At 47.5% G+C, this 22,573-nt stretch overlaps 1 protein-coding gene across 3 annotated transcripts in view; it reads right to left on the reverse strand.

Annotated features, from left to right (window-relative positions):
• LOC103115078 (alkaline ceramidase 1-like) overlaps nt 1–21,170 on the reverse strand; it is a 37,718-nt gene extending 16,548 nt beyond the window's left edge. The window contains exons 1-6 of one of the 3 annotated variants that reach the window (XR_009547302.1): nt 21,010–21,170; nt 17,523–17,637; nt 17,288–17,429; nt 13,534–13,671; nt 11,633–11,770; nt 9,679–9,960 (exon numbers count right to left, since the gene is read on the reverse strand). Coding sequence is in view for 2 of the 3 variants with exons in the window: in XM_007524830.2 (XP_007524892.1) it covers nt 9,792–9,960; nt 11,633–11,770; nt 13,534–13,671; nt 17,288–17,429; nt 17,523–17,637; nt 21,010–21,102 (795 nt within the window). In the remaining variant the exon portion in view is untranslated. Of the gene's footprint in view, nt 1–9,572; nt 9,961–11,632; nt 11,771–13,533; nt 13,672–17,287; nt 17,430–17,522; nt 17,638–21,009 lie in introns of those variants that run through there. The other 2 variants (XM_007524830.2, XM_060181534.1) reach the window with 2 other exon arrangements.
• Between the last annotated feature and the right edge of the window lie 1,403 nt (nt 21,171–22,573).

Raw genomic sequence — 22,573 nt, forward strand, 5'->3', positions numbered from 1 at the left:
AAGTTTCATGCACTCCCCCATCCCTATAAACTTAGCCCCCCTCCCCTGGAGCTCTAGGTAAGGTGAGAGACTCGGTTTGGGGAGCACCGCCCCCCCATTTCTCTGCCATGACGCAGAACCAGGGAGAGAGCTGACTGAGTCATCTGGGGCGAGTTCAGCTCCACCCCCAAGCCAGGTGATCTCTCTCTCTCTCTCTCTCTCTCTCTCTCCAGAAATAAACACACTTGGGGCCAGGCAATGGTGTCCGTAAAAAGCACACCTTGTGTATTGGCACAAGGACCTAGGTTCAAGCTCCTGGTCCCCACCTGCAGGAGGGGAAGCTTCTGAAACTTTGAAGCAGGGCTGCCATTGTCTGTCTCTCTCCATCTCTATCTACTCTTCCCCTCTCAATTTCTCAAGACCAATCAAATAAATGAAAACTAAATATGTTTTTAAATTTTTTATTTCTTATTGGACAGAGACAGAGAAATGGAGAGAGGAGGAAAAGATAGAGAGGGAGAGAGACACTGCAGCTCTGCTTTACCACCTGTGAAGCTTTCTCCCTGCAAGTGGGGAACCAGGGACTTGAACCCGGGTCCTTGTGCACAGTAATGTGAGTGCTTAACTAGGTGAGCCACTGCCTGGCCCCAAAGCTAAATATATTTGTAAAGAAAAAAATAAAGCATAGAATAGAATGTAATATGTAATATGTAATGTAATATGTAATGTAATATGTAATGTAATATGTAATGTAATATGGGAGAATAGCATTCACTATGGTAGAATGGAATAGAATAGAATTAGGATGGAATCGAACAGAATGAGAATGGAATAGAATAGAATAGAATAGAATAGAATAGAATAGAATAGAATAGAATAGGGTGGAGGGTAGATAGCATAATGGTTATGCAAACAGACTCTCATACCTGAGACTCCAGTGTCTCAGGTTCAATTCCCCACACCACCATAAGCCAGAACTGAACAGTGTTCTGGTAAAAATAAATAAATAAATAAATAAATAAAAGAATAGAATAGAATAATGATGGAATAGAATAGGATAGGATAGAATAGGGTGGAGTAAGAATGGGATAGAAAAAATTAGGATGGAATATAATATAATAGGATAGGATAGAATTAGAATGGAATAGAATAGAGTAGAGCAGAGTAGAATAGAATAAAAATAGAATAGAGTAGAGTAGAGTAGAATAGAATAGAACAGAACTGAACAGAACAGAATAGAATAGAATAGATTTAGGATAGAATAGAATAGAATAAATTAGAATAGAATAGAATATAGTAGAATGCAATGGATTAAGATCGAATAGTAAATAATATGATAGAAGGGGCCAGGCAGTGACACGCCTGGTTGAGTACACGTGTTACCATGTGCAAGGACCTGGGTTCAAGCCCCCGGTTCCCACCTGCAGGAGGGAAGCTTCACGAGTGGTGAAGCAGGGCTGCAGGTGTCTCTCTGTCTCTCTCCTCTCTAGCTCCTTCTGTCTCTGACCCTCTAACAAAAAGTTGAGGGTGAGGGCAGTGTCAGGAATAATGAGTCATCATACAGGCACTGAGTCCTAGAAATAGCACCAGTGACAAAAGAAAAGAAAGAAGGAAGGAAGGAAGGAAGGAAGGAAGGAAGGAAGGAAGGAAGAAGGAAGGAAGGAAGGAAGGAAGGAAGGAAGGAAGGAAGGAAGAAAGGAAGAAGGAAGGAAGGAAGAAGGAAGGAAGGAAGGAAGGAAGAAGGAAGGAAGGAAGGAAGGAAGAAGGAAGGAGTTAAAGATATCTAGGGAAACAATTCTTTTATTTTTCTCACCTTCCACACTCCTGTTAAATAAATGAATCTCTAATAAAGAAAACAGGAAAAAGTAGCTGGGGAGGGGGTACAGTGGTTAGCACACTGGACTCTCAGGCCTGAGGTCCTGATTTCCATCCCTGGCATCACAGGTGCCAGAGGGAGGATCTGCTTCTCTCCTTCTCTCACCCATAAATTAAAAAAAAATTTTTTTCTGGGAGTCTGGCTGTAGCTCAGTGGGTTAAGCGCAGGTGGTGCAAAGCACAAGGACCGGCATAAGGATCCCAGTTTGAGCCCCTGGCTCCCCACCTGCAGGGGAGTCGCTTCGCAGGCGGTGAAGCAGGTCTGCAGGTGTCTGTCTTTCCCTCCCCCTTTCTGTCTTTCCCTCCTCTCTCCATTTCTCTCTGTCCTATCCAACAACAATAACCACAACAAGGTTAAACTACAAGGGCAACAAAATGGACAATAAATAAATTTTTAAAAGGGCAACAAAAGGGAATAAAAAAAAGGAAGTAGACTTTGGCTTTATCCCTTGGGAGCTCTGATTGTGTAATTCCATGCAGGTGAAGAAGCTGCCTTGACACAGAGAGAGAGAGAGAGAGAGAGAGAGAGAGAGGCTGTTGCAACCAGGGTAAGGTCTGCTGATATTATCCGTGTGAATGTCCTGGTTGTGCAAGGTGGTTCCACTGAAGACAGGGGCCAGAGAACCCCCTGAGGCCTTGTTAGATAATCTTTGCATCTCCTCTCGACTCTAGAATGATTACAAAATAAAGAGGTGGTTTTCTTTAAGATGTTATTTATTTATTGGACAGAGACAGGCAGAGAGAAATAGAGAAGGGTGAATGTGTGAGTGAGCAAATGAATGAGTGAGTGAGAGGGGGAGAGAGACAGAGAGATGCCTGCAGCCCTGCTCCACTGCTCAGAAAGCTTACCCCCTGCAGGTGGGGGACCAGGGGCTTGAAACCTGATCCTTGTGTACAACAATGTGCTTGTCCAATGACTGTGCCACCTCCTGGTCCCAAAAAGGATTTTTAAAATTAATTAATTTATTTATAAAGGGGAAAAGATGAACCAGAGACTCTGGCACATGAGAAGCTGGAGATGGAACTTAGGACCTCGGGCTTTGGGGTCCAGTGCTTTTATATTTTGCATCCACTGCTAGGCTACTAAAAAGATATATATATATATATATTATATATATTATATATATTGTTTGTTTGTTTTTAGGGTGGTCAATTTGGCAGAAGGAGATCAAGATAGAAAGAGCCCAGAGTCCTGTTCAGCTCTGGCTGATGGTGATGCTGGGGATTGAACCTGAGACCTCAGAGCCTCAGGCAGGAGGGTCTTTTTCTTAGTAATATATTATTTACTTAATAAGAGAGATGGATAGTAGACAGGAGAGAGAGAGAGGAGGAAGAGGACAAGGAGAGGGAGGAGAAGGGAGAGGGACCCCAGAGTCCTGCTGAGCTCTGGCTGATGGTGATGCTGGGGATTGAACCTGAGACCTCAGAGCCTCAGGCAGGAGGGTCTTTTTCTTAGTAATATATTATTTACTTAATAAGAGAGATGGATAGTAGACAGGAGAGAGAGAGAGGAGGAAGAGGACAAGGAGAGGGAGGAGAAGGGAGAGGGACCCCAGAGTCCTGCTGAGCTCTGGCTGATGGTGATGCTGGGGATTGAACCTGAGACCTCAGAGCCTCAGGCAGGAGGGTCTTTTGCAGAACCACTGTGCTGTCTCTTTAGCTAAGGTGAATCTTTTCTTTTTAATATTTATTTATTTATTCCCTTTTGTTGCCCTTGTTTTATTGTTGTAGTTATTATTGATGTCGTCATTGTTGGATAGGACAGAGACAAATGGAGAGAGAAGGGAAGACAGAAAGGGGGAGAGAAAGACAGACACCTGCAGACCTGCTTCACCGTCTGCGAAGCGACTCCCCTGCAGGTGGGGAGCCGGGGGCTCGAACCGGGATCCTCATTCTGGTCCTTGCGCTTTGCGCCACATGCGCTTAACCCTCTGTGTTACCGCCCGACTCCCAAGGTGAATCTTAAAAGAGAAAAGAAAGAGAGGGAATCTTAAAAAGAAAAGCAAAAAATAGGTATTGATTTAGATCAATTTAGAGGAAAGACAGCAGGATGGTTCTGCAAACAGACTCTCCTGCCTGAGGCTCTGAGGTTCCAGGTTCAATCCCCAGCACCACCACCTGCCAGAGCTGAGCAGGACTCTGGGGTAAATTAATTAATTAATTAAGTTTTTAAAAAGAAGAGTCCATAACATTCACACCTGACTTGGAAACACACCCATGAATTCGATGGTGGAGTGATGGGATGATACTCCCTTGGGGGTAGAGTGCCCGAAGCAGCTCGGGCAGCCTGAGACCCCACCCAGGGCGTGTTTGTGTCAATAAAGTTTTATGGGCACATGGGCCACGCACGCACACCTATGCTGGCTGGCTGTTTGCCTGTCCTGCCTTGGTCCTTGCGACAGAGAACACCTGGGGTCCACCCCCTCAATGCTGGTCCCCAACTGCAGAGATGAGACACCCCACAGGCCTGGGGACAAGAAGTGTCAGTTCCAATTCAAGACCAAGCTTTGTCAGAACTGAAAAAGATTCTCTCTCTCTCTCCTCCAGGATTATCACTGGGACTCGGTGCAGGCACTATGAATCCACTGCTCCTGTGGCTATTATTATTATCTATTTTTTTTACAGGACAAAGAGAAATGGAGAAAGGAGGGGAAGACAGAGAGGGGGAGAGAAAGATAGACACCTAGGGAGTCAGGCAGTAGCAGAGCAGGTTAAGCGCACACGGTGCAAAGCACAAAAGCACAAGGACTGGCCTAAGGATCCCAGTTCGAGCCCCCAGCTCCCCACCTGCAGGGGAGTCGCTTCACAGGCAGTGAAGCAGGTCTGCAGGTGTCTGTCTTTCTCTCCCCCCTGTCTTCCCCTCCTCTCTCCATTTCTCTCTGTCCTATCCAACAACGACATCAATAACAACAATAATAACTACAACAACAATAAAACAACAAGGGCAACAAAAGGAAATAAATAAATAAATATTTTAAAAAGAAAGATGTGTAGAGGGGGCAGATGTTAGTGAGCACAAGGATCTGGGTTCAAGCCCCTGGCTCCCCACCTGCAGGGGGAAAGCTTCCTGAGTGTGAAGCAGGGCTGCAGGTGTCTCTCTGTCTCTCTCCCTTTCTGTCGCCCCCTCCTCTCTCAATTTCTATCTGTCTCTATCTAATAAGTGGGGGAAAATAGCCTCCAGGAGCAGTGAATTTGTAGTGCAGGCACTGAGCCCCAGAGATAACCCTGGAAGAAAAATAAATAATTATATAAATAAATAAATCCTTTTTTCATACTTTTATTTATTTCCTTTTTCTTGACCTTTTTAATTGTTGTTTTAGCTATTGTTGTTGTAGTTATTGTTGGATAGGACAGAGTGAAATGGAGAGAGGAGGGGAAGACAGAGAGGGAGAAAGAAAGACAGACACCTGCAGACCTGCTTCACTGCCTGTGAAGCGACTCCCCTGCAGGTGGGGAGCCGGGGGCTCGAACCAGGATCCTTACGCTGGTCCTTGCACTTTGTGCCATCTGTGCTTAACCCGCTGTGCTACCGGCTGACTCCCGAAATTAACTTTTTTTTCTTTGGCGCCAGACTCTCATAAATAAATCTTTTAACAAAGCCATCACAACCATCTTCCTGTGTGTGTGTGTGTGTGTGTGTGTGTGTGTGTCTAGGGGGGTTACCCCTGCATGATTCCACTGCCCCCAGCAGATTCAACTCTCTCCTTCTCATCCCCTCCCCAGATTAAAGAAAAGAGGCAGAGAGAGAAAGGGACACCACCATGCTGCTCAAACCACTCATGACGCTTCCCACAGCAGAGGGGACCCCATGTGGAGCTGAGGGCTCGAACCCAGGTCTTCCGCCCCCCCCCATATATGGTACTGTGTGCTTTACCCACTAAGCCACCTCCCAGGCCCCAGAACTGCCTTGTCAGGCAGGTGAGTTATGTGACATACCAGGAGAAACAAGCTGAGGAGAAAGAGCTGACACCTGGGGAAATTTGAATTTTAGATTAGATAAGCCAAAGAATACTGTTCGGCCAAAGTGACGTCTATTGCAGAACAAGGAGGAGGAAGAAGAGAAAGGAGAACAGGAGGAGAGAGGAGATGAGGGAGAGGAAAAGGAGGAGTAGAGAGGAGAGTAATAATAACTATTATATATTAGTATTATTATTACTATTGTTATATTATAGCCAGGGACACAGCACGGTGGTAACACAACAGCCTTTCTTGCCTGTGGCTCCAAGGTCCCTGATGGTGGTGCTGGGAATTGAACCCAGGACCTCAGAGTCTCAGTTAGGAGAGCCTGTTTGGATTCTTCTAGCGTTTGCCCTTCTTCCGTAGCCAGTCAACAGCGTCAGGTTGAGCCTGATGTCAAGTTTCGAGACCTCCTTTGAATCTGGAGAGGTGGCAGTCGTTGACTGTGTGGGTCATAGTCTGTCTGGAGCCGCAGGGGCAGTTCGGGTCGTCTCTGGCTCCCCAGCGATGGAACATAGCGGCGCACCGGCCATGGCCTGTTCGATAGCGATGGAGGAGGGCCCGATCATAACGTGCTAGGTCAAAGCCGGGTTGACGCTTGCAGGGGTCTGTGATGAGGTGTTTGTTCTTGACCTCAGCTGACTGCCAGCTCTGTTTCCAAGAGTCTGGAACAGAGAAGTTCAGTGTAGGCGTAGGGGACCAGATTGGGTGACGAGACGTCAAGCGTTGGCCAGGGTGGGCGAAGATATCCGCGTATATTGGCAGGTCCGGTCGAGCGTAGACGTGGTAAATGAACTTAGATGATGCCGCATCCCGACGAATATCTGGCGGGGCGATGTTGCTAAGAACTGGCAGCCATGGAACCGGGGTGGAACGGATGGTTCCAGAAATGATCCTCATGGAGGAATATCATTTGGAATCGACCAAGTGGACATGTTTGGATAATCATTATCCAGTCTCCCAGACCCTGTCTTCTTGTTGACTTCTCAGAACTCTTTACATGTGTGTGCGTGTGTGTGTGTTTCCCACCAGAGCCCTGCTCAGCTCTGGCTGATGGTGATGTGCTGGGGATTGAACCTGGGACCTTTGAATCCCCCCACCCCAGTCCCCACCTAGGAATAGGGGGAAGCTTAACAAGTAGTAAAGCAGGGCTGCAGGTGTCTCTCTGCTTCTCCCTATCTCTATCTCCCCCTTTTCTCTCAATCTCTCTGTCTCTATTCAGTAATTAACAAATAAAAAATTTTAATACTTTTTTTAAAAAAAAGGAACTACTTAAAGGGGCTGGGTGGTGGTGCTCCTCGTTGAGCACACCTGCTCCCACGCACAAGGACCTGGGTTTGAGTTCCAGGTCTTCCACCTGAGGGGGAGGAAGCTTCGTGAGTGGTGGAACAGGGCTGCAGGTGTCTCTCTGTCTCTCTTCCTCTCTATCCCCCTAATCTCTCTCAATTTCTCTCTGTCTCTACCAAAAAGAAAAAAGAAAAAAAGGGAAAAAAAAGAAAGAAAGGGAGAGAAGAAAAGAGAGAGAGGAGGAGAGAAGAAGAGAGAGGAGAGAAGAAGAAAGAGAGAGAGAGAGAGAGGGAAAATGGCCCCGGGAGCAGTGGATTTGTTGTCACTCAGGCCCCCAGCGCCAGCAATAACCAATAACCCTGGTGGCAACAAAAATATAAGAAAGAAATCACTGCCGGGAGTCGGGCGGGAGCGCAGCGGGTTAAGCACACGTGGCACAAAGCGCAAGGACCGGCGTAAGGATCCCAGTTCAAGCCCCCGGCTCCCCACCTGCAGGGGCGTCGCTTCCCAGGCGGTGAAGCAGGTCTGCAGGTGTCTGTCTTTCTCTCCCCCTCTCTGTCTTCCCCTCCTCTCTCCATTTCTCTCTGTCCTACCCAACAACGACGACATCAATAAACAACAACAACAATAAAAAAAAGGGCAACAAAAGGAAAAAAAGACAACGAAAGGGAAAATAAATATATATATATTTAATTTTTTTGTAATTTTATTTATTTATCTTCCCTTTTGTTGCCCTTGTTGTCTTTTTATTGTTGTTGTAGTTGATGTCGTCGTTGTTGGATAGGACAGAGAGAAATGGAGAGAGGAGGGGAAGACAGAGAGGGGGAGAGAAAGACAGACACCTGCAGTCCTGCTTCACCGCCTGTGAAGCGACTCCCCTGCAGGTGGGGAGCCGGGGGCTCGAACCGGGATCCTCATGCCGGCCCTTGTGCTTCGCGCCACCTGCTCTTAACCCGCTGTGCTACAGCCCGACTCCCAAATATATATATTTTTTAATTTTAAAAGATAAGGAAGAAATCACTGCCTTGGACTTGACTTAGTCCCAGTTTTCCTTGTTACTGTATCCAGTGGAGTGGCTCTTTCTGATCTCCCACAAAGGACTTCCAACAAGGACACAATGTTACCTGTGGTCTCAAAGCAGTGCTGGGCCCTGAGGGCCAGAGGGGCAGATGAAGAGAAGAAACAGAGTAACCGGCAGAAGGCAGACTTGAAACCCGTTATCTCCAAGTGGCAAAGAATCAATTTGACTCCCAGACCTGGGGCTCTAACCCGCCCTGGACTCTGTGGCTACAAAGAAACTTGGTGAATGCAGGAGGGAGGGAGAGAGGGGAGGAGGAGGAGGGAGGGGTTGTCCCATCTCTAAGGGAGAGGCTGGCACCTCTGGTCTCTATCACCCCCTAGCGTTCAGCTTTTTAAAAATTATTTATTTATTTGTTTGTTTATTTATTCCCTTTTGTTGCCCTTATTTTATTGTTGTAGTTATTATTGTTGTGGTTGTTGATATCGTTGTTGTTGGATAGGACAGAGAGAAATGGAAAGAGGAGGGGAAGACAGAGAGGGAGAGAGAAAAACCCGCAGACCTGCTTCACCGCCTGGGAAGCGACTCCCCTGCAGGTGGGGAGCCGGGGGCTCGAACCGGGATCCTGACACCAGTCTTTGTGCTTTGCGCCACCTGTGCCTAACCTGCTGCGTTACCGCCCGACTCAGCGTCTGGCTTTATGTACATCCAGAAGACTAGATAATTCAGGGGGACAGGCAGTGGTGCACCCAGTTAAGCACTCACATTACAGTGAGGACCCAGGTTCAATCCCCTAATCCCCACCAGCGGGGGTGTGGGGGATCTTCATGAATGGTGAAGCAGGGCTGCAGGTGTCTCTGTCTCTTTCCTTCCCTATCTCCCCCTTCACCTCTCAATTTATCTGTCTCTAATATGAAGGGGATTCATTTCCTGGACTCCAGCACCATTTATTTGTTTAATATACCCTTTTCATTTAGTGAGAGAGAGAAAGACAAGAGCCCTGCTCAGCTCTGACCGGTGGTAGTACTGAGAGGGTTGAACCCAGGACTTTGGACCATCAAGAAAGACAGGAGAGTCTCTCTCTTTTCAAATACATACATTATTTTAATATTCAATTTTAGTTTTTATTTTTATTTATTTTATTTTATTCTATTTTTTGCCTCCAGAATTATTGCCAGGGCTCGGTGCCTGCACCATGAATCCACTGCTCCTGGAGACCATTTTTCCTCCCTTTTGTAGCCCTTGTTGTTTTATCATTGTTGTGGCTATTATTATTGTTGTTGTTGCTGCTGTCATTGGATAGGACAGAGAGAAATGGAGAGAGGAGGGGAAGAAGACAGAGAGAGGGAGAGAAAGACAGACACCTGCAGACCTGGAGACAAAAATAAATACATAAATAAAATTATTCTCTTTCTTTTCTTCTTTCTTTTTTAAAATTATCTTTATTTATTATTGGATAGAAGCAGAAAGAAAATTCACGGAGGGATGTCAGGGGCAGGGGATGGAGGCAGCCATGGCGGGAGACCCTGCAGGGTCATAGGAAGCAGAGCACAGAGAGGCACCTTCGTCCATCCCCTGCCTCGGAGACGGAGCCGGGGCCATGCAGGACAGGAAGCAGGGAGGGAGCTGGAGGGGGGGGGGCTCTCGCCAGCTGGCACAGGGGTGCTGGTCGACCTCAGCAGTCCTTGGCGTCCTCGCCCAGCTCCACGTAGGGCAGCCCCACGGGCCAGCTGTCCCGGGGCCAGTAGCGCAGCCTGACCGTCTCCTTGGTCATCTCGTACCTTGCGTCCACCATGGCCATGGTGACCATGATGTAGGGGAAGGTGAAGCTGATGAGGACATGCCTGAGGGACAGAGAGAGGGAGGGAGAAAGAGAGGGAGAGGGGAGGGGTGAGGGCTCCATATGTCCCTGCACTGGGGGTGGGGAGATGGCATAGCTGTAGGGTGCAGGGCTTGCATGCTAAGACCCAAGTTCAGGAGTCAGGCGGTAGAACAGTGAGTTAAGCGCACGTGGTGCAAAGCGCAAGGACCAGCGTGAGGATCCAGGTTTGAGCCTCCGGCTCCCCACCTGCAGGGGAGTCGCTTCACAGGCGGTGAAGCAGGTCTGCAGGTGTCTGTCTTTCTCTCCCCCTCTCTGTCTTCCCCTCCTCTCTCCATTTCTCTCTGCCCTATCCAACAACGACATCAATAACAACAACAATAATAACTATAAGGGCAACAAATAAAACAATAATAAAGGGCAACAACAATAAAACAATAAGGGCAACAAAAAGAAAATAAATATTTTTAAATTCTTAAAAGAAAAAAAAAAAGACCCAAGTTCATCCGCTAAGTGAACTTGGAATAGATGGATATGTGGATGGATGTTTAGATCAACAGATAGATGAATGGGGTAAATAGCTGAATGAATGAATGAATGAACTGTGAATTAGTTACCTGATGGATGAGTAGATGGGTAGGTACCTAGTAGGGGTGAATACATGAATGAATGAACAGATTGGTGAACAGATGAACAATTGGGTGGATTTATGGGTAGGTGAGTGGGATGGTGAGTGGATGGGCAGATAAATGGATGGGTGGATAGATAAACAGATGAGTGGGTATATGGGTGAATGGAGGGAAGGAGAGATGAATGGATGGATGGATGGATGGATGAGTGGATTGGAGGATGGATGGATGGATAGATGGATAAAGAAATGGATTGGTGGGTGGACAGATGGATGGATGAATGAATTGGTGAATGGGTGGATGGATGGATAAATGGATTGATGGATGGATGGACAAATGGATTGGTGTATGGGTGGATGGATGGATTAATGGATGAATTGGTAATAGGTTCATGAGTAAATGGATGGTTTTCTGAGTGGACAGTTGGGTGGATGGGTGGGTGGATGAATAGATGGATGGATGGATGGATGGATGGATGGATGGATGGATGGATGGATGGATGAACTAGTTGAATGGATGGATGGTAGATGGGCAGATGGCTAAATGAGTTGACAAATAGATGGCTGGATATATGGTTGATTGGACGAATGGAGGTTTGGTGAATGGATAGATGGTGGATGGATGGAATAGATAAATAGGTGATAGACTGATAGATCAGTAGATGTATGGATGTGTGAGTAAGTGGTGGCTGAGTGAACAGGTGGTAGAGTGAATGGATGGCATATGGTGGATGGGTAAATTGAACAGACAGTGATACTATGGTTTTCTCTCTTTCTCTCTCTCTCTCCTTCCCCACTTTGTGTCATTAATAGAAATAGTAAATAAATAAATAAGAAACCCCTGAAGTCAACTCAGTGACCTAAGATCCCCCCCAACAATCCTGGACTTCTCTCTCATACTCCTGGTCATTCTTAGTGACCCTGAACTCTCACCCCCCAGACAGCCATCACCCCTTGCACCCTCCCCCCCACCCATTGTCTATGCCTCTCCCCTGCCCCCCTGCTCCCTGCTCCATGCTCTAGCACGGTGGTCCTCTGGTCTCAGGCCCTTCCCTGGGCAGGTGCTCACCAGATGCTGTGCAGGTAGGGAAAGTGGATCCGTTGCCAGAAGCTGCAGAGGACACGGTCACTGATCCAGCTAGTTATAGCAAGCAACCAAAAGACAACAGAGACCTTGATCACGTGCTGAATGTCCTTGTTGCTGGTCCTGGGGAGGGGGAGGCAGGTCAGAGGCCCACGGGGGGGGGGGAGGTGCTGGAGCTTGAAGGGGCTGATGGGAAACTCCTCCATCTGAGGAGGTGAGTCTGAGAGTGAAGAGATGTATGAGGCCGTGTCCCTGTTCCTACTCCATCCCACTGAACATTTACAAGGTACTGTGTGCAGCTCTTGGCAGAAGGAGGAGGAGAGAGAAGAGGTGGTGGAGGAGGAGGAAGAGGGGGAGGAGGAGGAGAAGGAGAAGCTGAAGACTGCCAGCACTACCACCAGAACTAATCAGGTAGATCAGTGACTGAGTTCTTACTATCAAAGTAGATGAAAAGGGGAGGAACGGAGAGAGGGCCTGTCAGGGAATATAGAAACTCCACTAACACTGTTTTTGGACCTTGGGTTGAGTGAAATGCCAGAAGGCATCTTTGAGAAACAGGGGGGAATGGCGATGTGAACTGAGCATGAGATCTTTGATCTTAAATCAGGATGATTGATTATGCTAAAACTGCGTGTGTGCTATGGTGTCCATTTAGCCTTCCAGATCCTTCTTGACTCTGTTCTATGTTCCAGTGGTAGTGGAGGTGCGATGGTGATGACTGGTCTGAACCAAATCTACAAGACTTGCTGGTTTTTTGTTTGTTTGTTTGTTTGTTTGTTTGAGGGGGGGACCACTTGTGTTGATCAGTGGCTGAAATTGGATTGACAATATCTCTCAGTGGGCTGGTCAGTGGTTTCCAGTTGCGTTGACCAAAGTTTCCATCTGAATTGACCAACAGATTCTAGCTAGGTTGACCATTGGGTTCCATTTGGTTGATCAAAGGTTTCCATTTTGATTAACCAATGAATTCCAGTTGGGTTGGCGAAAGACTTCCACTTGGATTAACCAATGGATTCTAGCTTGGTTGACCAATGGATTTGTTATGTTGACCAAAGGTTTCCACTGGGTTTATTCAATAGAGGCTAGCATGCCATTAGTCTATTGATTTCCCAAGCTCCCTCCCTGTGAGGTCAACTCATACCACAGCTACTGCCTAGAATTGTATGATTGTATGTATGTATGTATGTATGTATGTATGTATGTATCTATCTATCTATCTATCTATCTATCTATCTATCTATCCTTCTATCTACCAATCTATTTCTGATGGGCTTTCTCCTTCCAGATTCTTGCAACTGCTCCCTCCCACTGACCTCTGCCCCAGAATCCCTGACACATGCTAGCCTCCCATACTTGCCCACACAGAAGTTTTCAATGACCTTTTTCTTCAACTTACCTCAACAGGTCCCATTTGAATAACCAGTATGCTAGTTACCCCCACCCAACAGGTCCCATTTGAAATACAGAGGGGTCTCTCCCTTTCTGAGACCTTCTGTGAATTTGTTTTTAAAACAGGAAGCCCTCAAGCAAGAGAGTTAAATTCTGAACCAAGGTGACTTTCTAAATATGAGGTGTGGGAGGAACACAGAGCTTGGAAAAATGAGGAAGGTCATGGAGCGTGGTTAGTGGAAACAGAGTTCAAAACGCATTGCTTTGGATTGGTCTGCATGCATGCTATTTTGGGAGGGGGGATGTCATCCTAAGAGGTCAAACTCTGTGATCTGACACCCTTTGACACCAACTCTTGCTAAGGGGATCTGGGGCCAGGGCTATGCCCTTTCTAGAACCAGTGAGGATGTGGTGAGTTCGAGAAACACGGGACACTGGGTGGGAGTCACCTCCCTTGAGCAACCATACCCCCACCCACTCCTGCACCCAGCACCCACTTCTTATATTCCTTGAACACAATGTAGAGGATGTGAAGGCCAATGCAGTTGAGGGCGTAGGCATTGACGGTAGGTTTCAGGAAGGTCAAGAAGGTGCTGACCACGGTGGTGATGAAGACGAAGCTGGTGAACTGATTTCTGGAAGGGGGTGGGGTGAAGGGTTCTGCTGTAGAAGGGTGGCAGGTGTGAGGTCCTGGGGATGTCTTGGGTGGGGGCTCCACTGGCCCAGGAGGTGGTGCAGTGGGAGAGCTGAGTACCTCCCAGTACCACACACCACAAAGTGATTTTCTTTGTTTATAGATTTTGTTTGTTTGTTTTGATTTTTACAAGATCCCTGAGGAACTCTGGCTGATAGTGGTGCTGGGGGGTTGAACCTAGGACCTCAGAGTCTCAGGCAAGAGAGTCTTTTTGCAGAACTCCTGAGCTGTCTCCCCAGTTTATTATTGTTATTATGATGATCATGATTATGATGATGACGAACCCTGCTCAACTCTGGCTGATATTGATGCTGGGGCTTGAACCCAGGATGTCAGAGCCTCAGGCAGGAGAGTCTGCTTGCATGACTATTATGCTGTATGCTGTCTCCCTCACCCTATGTTATTTTTAGAGATTCATTTGTTTGTTTACTGAGAGAGAGAAAGCATGGGATGATGGGGATTGAACTTGAGACCTTTTGCTAGTACATCTTTTTTTTTTTAAGATTTATTTTTTTATTATCTTTATTTATTGGATAGAGATAGTCATAAATGGAGAGGGGAGACAGAGAGACACCTGCAGCCCTGCGTCACCATTCGTGAAGCTTTCCCCCTGCAGGTGGGGACCAGAGCTCGAACCAGGGTCCTTGGGCACTGTAACATGTGCGCTCAACCAGGTGCGCCACCACCCGGCCCCTTGCTAGTACATCTTAACCTCCACCCACTACACAAACTTTCTTGTCTCTATCACCTATTAATAAGAAAATTCATTTTTAATTTCTTTTTTAATTGTTTTTATTTTTATTATCTTTATTTACTTGATAGAGATAGTCAGAAATTGAGAGGAAAGGGACATATAGCTATAGAGAAGGAAAGAGACAGAGAGACACCTGCAGCCCTGCTTCACCGCTTGTGAAGCTTTCCTCCTGCAGGTGGGGGCCGGGGGCTTGAACCCGGGTACTAGACATTTTTTTTTATTTACTTTCCCTTTTGTTGCCCTTTTTTAAAATTGTTGTTGTAGTTATTGTTGTTGTTAGATAGGACAGAGAGAAATGGAGAGAGGAGGGGAAGACAGAGGGGGGAGAGACAGACAGACACCTGCAGACCTGCTTCACCACTTGTGAAGTGACTCCCCTGCAGATGGGGAGCCGGGGGTTTGAACTGGGATCCTTGAGCCTGGTCCTTGCGCTTTGCGCCACCTGCGCTTAACCCGCTGCGCTACCGCCCGACCCCCAGTTCTTGATTATTGTAACGTGTGTACTCAACCAGGTGCACCACCACCCGACCTCTCATTTTAATTCCTATTTAATTTTTTTTATTATCTTTATTTATATATTAGATAGAGACAGCCAGAAATTGAGAGAAAAGGGAGAGATGGAGAGGGAGACAGAGAGACACCTGCAGCCCTGCTTCACCACTCACAAAGCTTTCCCCCTACAGGTGGGGACTGGGTGCTTGCACCTTGGAACATGTGAACTCAACCAGGTGCGCCAGCTCCTGGCTCCTTTATTTTATTTATTTTAATTTTTTTTTGCCTCCAGGGTTATTGCTGGGGCTCAGTGCCTGCACCATGAATCACCGCTCCTGGAGGCCATTTTTCACCCTTTTTTTGTTGTGGTTATTATTGTTGTTGATGATGTCATTCATTGTTGGGTAGGACAGAGAGAAATGGAGAGAGGAGGGGAAGACAGAGAGGGGGAGAGAAAGACAGACACCTGCAGACCTGCTTCACCACCTGGGAAGCGACTCCCCTGCAGGTGGGGAGCTGGGGGCTCGAACTGGGATCTTTATGTGGATCCTTGCGCTTTGCACCACCTGCACTTAAACTGCTGCACTACCTCCCGACTCCAGTGTTTTTCTTTTTTATAATTTTTAATTATTATCTTTATTTACTTATTGGATAGAGACAGCCAGAAATTGAACAGGAAAGGGGAGCTGGAGAGGGAGAGAGGGAGCTGGGCGGTAGCGCAGTGGGTTAAGTTCAGGTGGTGCAAAGTGCAAGGACAGCGTAAGGATCTCAGTTTGAGCCCCCGCTCCCCCACCTGCTGGTCTGCAGGTGTCTGTCTTTCCTCTTCTCTGTCTTCCCCTCCTCTCTCGATTATTCTCTGTCCTATGACAACAATAACAATTAAAACACGGGCAAGAAAAATGGCCTCCAGGAGCAGTGGATTTGTAGTGCAGGCACAGAGCCCCAGCAGTGAGCCTGGAGGCAAAAAAAAAAAGAGGGAGACAGAGAGACACCTGCAGACAGAGGGAGACAGAGAGACACACTTCGTGGAGCTTTCCCCCAGCAGGTGGGGGTGAGGGGTTCAAACCTGGGTCTTTGTGCACTGGAACATGTGCACTCAACCAGGTGCGCCACCACCTTACAGGTCCTAGAGCAGAGTCCAGAGATGGGTCAGAAAGGGGGCTGGGCGTGGGCAGCACAGTGGTTCTCTAAAAAAATGTCTTGCCTGAGGCTCTGAAGTCCCAGGTTCAGTCCCCAGCACCACCATCAGCCAGAGCTGAGCAGGGCTCTGGGGAGAAAAAAATCCCACATATGCAAAGAGTGTTTACAAATCAACAAGAAAAATCAGGGCCAGGGAGACAGCATGGTGGTTCTGCAAACAGACTCTCCTGCCTGAGGTTCTGAAGTCCCAGGTTCAATCCCCAGCACCACCACCAGCAAGAGCTGAGCAGGGCTCTGGTCTTAGTCTCTCTCTCTCTCTCTCTCTCTCTCTCTCTCATCTATATATCAATCTATCTAATCTCTGTCTGTGTCTATACAATGTCTGTTTGGCTAGGTAATAGTGCACCCGTGCATGCTACAATGATCAAGGACCCAGGTTCGAGCCCCTGGTCCCCACCTGCAGGGGGAAAGCTTCATGAGTGGTGAAGCGGGGCTGCAGGTGTTTCTCTGTCTCTCTCCCTCTCTATCTCCCCCTCCCCTCTCAGTTTCTCTCTGTCCTGTCAAATAAAAAAAAAAAACAAATAAAGAGAAACACTAAAAATTAGAAACTAGGGGTTGGGATGATGCACCAGGTAAAATACACATTACAGTGCACAGGGACCTGTGTTCGAGCCTTCAATCCCCACCTGCAGAGGAGAAGCTTCCCGAGTGGTGAAGCAGGGCTGCCGGTTTCTCTCTGTCTCTCTCCATCTCTCTCTCCCCCTTCCCTCTCAATTTCTAGCTGTCTCTACCCAATCATAAACGTTTTTTTAATTATTAAAAAATAAAATTAGAGGGTTAAGTTCACATGGTGCAAAGCACAAGGACCGGCATAAAGATCCTGGTTCAAGCCCCCGGCTCCCCACCTGCAGGGGAATCACTTCACAAGCGGTGAAGCAGGTGTCTGTCTTTCTCTCCCCCTCTCTGTCTTCCCCTCCTCTCTCGATTTCTCTCTGTCCTATCCAGCCACAACGACATCAATAATAACTACAACAATAAAACAACAAGGGTAACAAAAGGGAATAAATTTTTTAAAAACATATAAAAATAAATAAATAAATAAGAAACTTAAAGATCCAAACAGAGTGCAGAGGGGAGTCCCTGAGGGGTACACAGCCTGCACCCCACCCACCTGCTTCTGTTTACAAAGGCAGGGAAGTAGCAGCGAGGCAACCAGATGCTGTAACCACTGGCCAGAAACCAAAGGATGGAGATCTCGTCCAGCAGCTGCCCCAGGAAGCTGAGCGTCATGTGGAAGTACATGGAAAACATGCCTGGAGCGAGAGAGAGGAAGGCGGGTGGGTGTTCCAAGGGATCGAGCCCCTTCCCTGCCTCTGTCGCCTCCTGGGCCCCAGGACCCCACCTACCTATGACCATGAAGAGCATGCAGGTGACGTAGGTGAAGCGTGTGCGCTTCTGGGCGTAGGGGTGCATCAGGAACATCATGAGGGGCCCGAAGATGAAGAAGGTGACATTGCTGAACTGGAGGGCAGGAGGGGGGTCATCAGGTCACCAGGGGGCAGAGGAAGGCTGTGCTTGGCCAGATCCTGGGTCGTTACCTGCCACCTTTGAGCAGTTAATCCAGACAGGGTGCACTTTTGACAGGGGACCAGTGGATCCATCCAACCAACAGATCCAGTCAGTCAACTGGTGGGTGCATTCAACCAACGGGTTTACTCAACCAACAAGTCCATTTAACCAGTGGATTTATTCAGCCAATAAGCATAATCAAGGATGGGTCCACTCAACTAATGGACTCAGTCAACAAACAGATCCAGTGAACTAATTGAAATGTTCAACCAATTAATTCACTTAGCCAATAGGTCCGTTCAACAAATAGATCTAGTTAGTGGATGGATCTAGTCAACAAGTGGACCTAGTCAGTGAATAGATCCAGTCCACCAATGGATTCATCCAACCAGTGAATTCATACAAGGGATGAGTCTGTGCAACTAACAGATCCGTTCAACCAGGGGGTCATTCAGCCAAGAGATCCACTCGGTAAATGGATCCAGTCAACTAGTGGGCCAGTTGAGCCAATAAATCTGTGTAATAAGTGGACCCATCAGTCAATAGATTCAGTCAACCGACAGATTCACTCAACCATTGAGTTCAGTCATTGGATCGACCTTCTCGTGGTGCATCCCGTGAGTCCCCATTCATTGGGGAAACTGACGATCCTTCCTAGCCGACTGAATCCACATGGATCCCAGTCACTTTCAAAGCCAGCAACAAGCAGCTCCTGACAGCTTTGCTGTTGACTGGCTAAGGAAGAAGGGCAAACGCTAGAAGAAGAAGTCAACCAACAAATCCACTACTTTATTATTATTGTTATTATTATTTTAACCAGAACAGTGATCAGCTCTGGTTGATGGCGGTGCAAGGGACAGAACCTGGGACTTTGGAGCCTCAGACATAACAGTCTCTTTGCAGAACCATCATGCTATCTACCCCTCCCCACCCATTTATAGGGAGTGAATTGAAGGCTATCCACTCCCCTTCCACATACATCACTCCTTTTTCTTCTTATTTATATATTTTTTAATATTTTTATTTATTTATTTTCCCTTTTTGTTGCCCTTGTTGTTGTTTTTTATATTGCTGTTGTAGTTACTGTCGTTGTTGTTAATGTCGTTGTTGTTAAATAGGACAGAGAGAAATGGAGAGAGGAAGGGAAGACAGAAAGGGGGAGAGAAAGACAGACACCTGCAGACCTGCTTCACCACTTTTGAAGCGACTCCCCTGCAGGTGGGGAGCCGGGGGCTCGAACCAGAATCCTTATGCTGGTTCTTGCACTTGGCGCCATGTACACTTAACCCGCTGCGCCACCACCCGACTTCTTGTTTATGTTTTAAGATTTACCTTGTTTGTTTCATAGAGATACAAGAGAGACAGAGACAGAGAGACAGAAAGAGAGAGTGGTCCAGGCGGTGGTGCAGTGGATAAAGCATTGGACCCTCAACCATGAGGTCTTGAGTTCAACCCCCAGCATCACATGGACCAGAGTGATGTCTGGTCCTCTCTCTCAATCTCTCTCTCTCTCAATATCTCTCTCTCTCTCTCTCTCTCTCTCTTCCCATTTTTCTCATGAATAAATAAATTCTTTAAAAGGGAGAGGGAGAAACAAGTGTCAGGGAATTCAGTACCATTGATCACACAAGGAGGTTCAGGCATGCAAGTCCCTTGTTCTACCAGCAAAGCCACCCCCACACTCACACCCCAGCTACCCCTTTTTCCTTCTAGAAATCATAGACCCTCCCCATTTTTAGACGGCCAACATGGATGTTAAACAGCAAAGGCTACTTTTCCCTGTCTCCCTTGCGGCTCACTATGACCTCATGGGAGATTAGTCTGGCTCATAAGAAAGGTATGTAAAGGCCACCCATGACTTCAGAGCTCACGTCCACTGCTCAGGTTAGAAGCCAAGAGTTGGTCATGGGGTCAGGTGGTGGTACACCTGGTTGAGTGCAGGCAGTGAGTTCAAGCCCCTGGTCCCACCTGTGGGGGGGCGGGGGGGAAGCTTCACGAGTGGTGAAGCAGGGCTGCAAGTGTGTCTCGGTCTCCCCCTTGCCTTTTGATTTCTGGCTGCCTCTATCTGATAGTAAATAAAATATTTCAATAAAAATCTTTTTTAATAAAGAGAAAGAGACCCACAACGACCCTGGGTCCATGCTCCCAGAGGGATAGAGAATGGGAAAGCTATTGGGGATTGGATAGGATATGGAGACCGGGTGGTGGGAATTGTGTGGAGTTGTACCCCTCCTATCCTGTGGTTTTGTTAATGTCTCCTTTCTTAAATTAATTAATTAATTTAATTTAATTATTAAATTTTAAAAATAAAGAGAAAGAGAGAGAAAGGACAGGGGAGATAGCATAATGGTTATGGTAAAAGACTCTCCTGCCTGAGGTTCCAAAGTCCCAGGTCCAATCCCCTGCACCACCATCAGCCAGAGCTGAGCAGTGCTCTGATAAGAAAAAAATTAAGGGGTGAGGGAGTCAGGTGGTAGTTCAGCAGGTTAAGCGCACATGGCACAAAGCGCAAGGACCGGCATAAGGATCCCGGTTTGAGCCCCCGGCTCCCCACCTGCAGGGGAGTCGCTTCCCAGGCGGTGAAGCAGGTCTGCAGGTGTCTGTCTTTCTCTCCCCCTCTCTGTCTTATCCAACATCAACAACAACAACAACAGTGGTAACAATAACAACAGCAAAGGCAATAAAATAGGAAAAAAAAAAATAGCCTCCAGGAGCAGTGGATTTATAGTGTAGGCACCGAGCCCCAGGAATAACCCTGGAGGAAAAAAAAAAAAGAGAGAGAAAAGAAAGAAAATGATTTATTTATTTATTTATTTTTGCCTCCAGGGTCATTGCTGGGGCTCAGTGCCTACATTATGAATCCACTGCTCCTGGAGGCTATTTTTCCCCTTTTGCTGCCCTTGTTGTTTTATTGTTGTTGTTATTATTGTTGTTATGGTTGTCATCATTATTGGATAGGACAGAGAGAAATGGAGAGAGGAGGGGAAGACAGAGAGGGGGAGAGAAAGACAGACACCTGCAGACCTGCTTCACCGCCTGGGAAGCGACTCCCCTGCAGGTGGGGAGCCGGGGGCTCGAACCGGGATTCTTATGTCGGTCCTTGTGCTTTGTGCCACCTGCGCTTAACCCGCTGCGCTACCACCTGCCCCCCCCCCAAAGAAAATAATTTAAGATCACAGCAAGGCAAAGGAATGAATGAATGGGTGGATGAGTGGCTTGTCCTGGGAGAAAGAAGGAGAAGGAGAGGGAGAGAGGAACTGGTTGGGCAAGGAGCCTGGGCACCTGGGCACCCGGCAGCCTTGAACCCCGGTCCTGAAGCCTCACCGTGTTGTAGAACTCAGCCACCAGCGCCGAGTGCTGGAAGTTGCCCTCACACCAGTCCACCTCAGAGCTCTGGTAGGCGAAGATGCTGGGCATCCTGCCGCCACCCTGCTCCCCTGTGCCCGAGGCAGCGGGAGGATTGAGGAGATGAAGGAGGAAGTGGGAAGGAGGAGGGAAGAGATGGAAAGAGAAGGAGGAGGAGGAGGAGGAGGGCGAGGCTGGGCGGGGAGGAGGGAGGAAATTGTTTATTGTCTTCACTCCCAGCTCCTGGGTTGCACCTGCTCTGGGCCTGGCATAGGTGTGTGTGTGTGTGTGTGTGTGTGTGTGTGTGTGTGTAGGCATAGGGGGCTTGGGGTGCAGAGAGAGGGTCCCCTGGGACTAGAAAGGGGATCCCCTGGGACTTAGGGGAGCGGTGTTGTCACCCATCACTCTACCTCCCTCCATCATTCAGCTTTGCAGGAGGGGAAACTAAGGCAAGGAGAGAGAGAGAGAGAGAGAGAGAGAGAGAGAGCAAAGTGGAGATTGAGAGTAAAAAAGGGAGCCAGGTGGTGGCACACCTGGTTGAGCACACGTTACAGTGCGCAAGGACCCAGGTTTGAGACCCCAAATCCCCACTTGCAGGGGGAAAGCGTCAAGCAGGCCTGCAGGTGTCTCTCTGTCTCTCTCGCTCTCTGTCTCCCCCTCCTTGCTCAGTTCTCTCTCTGTCTCTATCCAATAATAAATAAATTAAATTAATTATATATTTAAAAGTAAGTATCAAGACAGACTTCCCTGGTCTGTCCTCCCTCCCTCCCTTCTTTCCTTCCTTCCTCCATTCCTTCTTCCCTTCCTTAATTTCTCTTTCGGTGCCTGGGATGGAATCCAGGGCCTCATATATGCAAAGCCTGTGCTGTATCTCTGAGCTACCTCTTCAGACCAAGCCTTCAAGATGTCAAGAAAGAGAGAGGGGGAGGGCATGGAAGACAGCACAGTGGTTATACAAAAGACTCTCTTGCCTGAGGCTCTGAGGTCCCAAGTTCAATTCAATCCCCAGGACCAACATCAGCCAGAGCTGAGCAGGACTCTGGTCATCTCTCTCTCTCTCTGTCTCTTATGTCTTCCTCTCTGTAACTTTCTCATTAAAATGAATAAAATACTTGAAATAAATAAATAAGCCTTTCATACCTGAAGCTCTGAAGTCCCAGATTCAAGCCCCAGCACCATCATGAACCAGAACTCTGGTCTCTCTATTCTTCTCACTTAAACAAATAAAATATTGGTCTGGGGAGACAACAGCATGGTTTAGCAAAAGACATTCATGCCTGAGGCTCCTAGGTCCCAGGTTCAATCCCCAGCACCACCATCAGCCAGAGCTGAGCAGGGCTCTGGGAAAATATAAACAAAGTTTTAAAAGCAGAAAGGTAGAAGGAAGCAGTCTCTAAGACTTAATGGGAACTCTGAAGTTTATGGTTGAGAAAGGGTGGGGACAGTGAGCTTAGATGGTGAGTGAGGTGTGGGACTATACCTTGTAATCTAAGAATCTTCTCTACCATTATGAGATAACTAATAAACATTACATAAATAAATG

This window comes from Erinaceus europaeus, chromosome 23 (assembly GCF_950295315.1).
Source record: "Erinaceus europaeus chromosome 23, mEriEur2.1, whole genome shotgun sequence".
NCBI lineage: Eukaryota > Metazoa > Chordata > Mammalia > Eulipotyphla > Erinaceidae > Erinaceus > Erinaceus europaeus.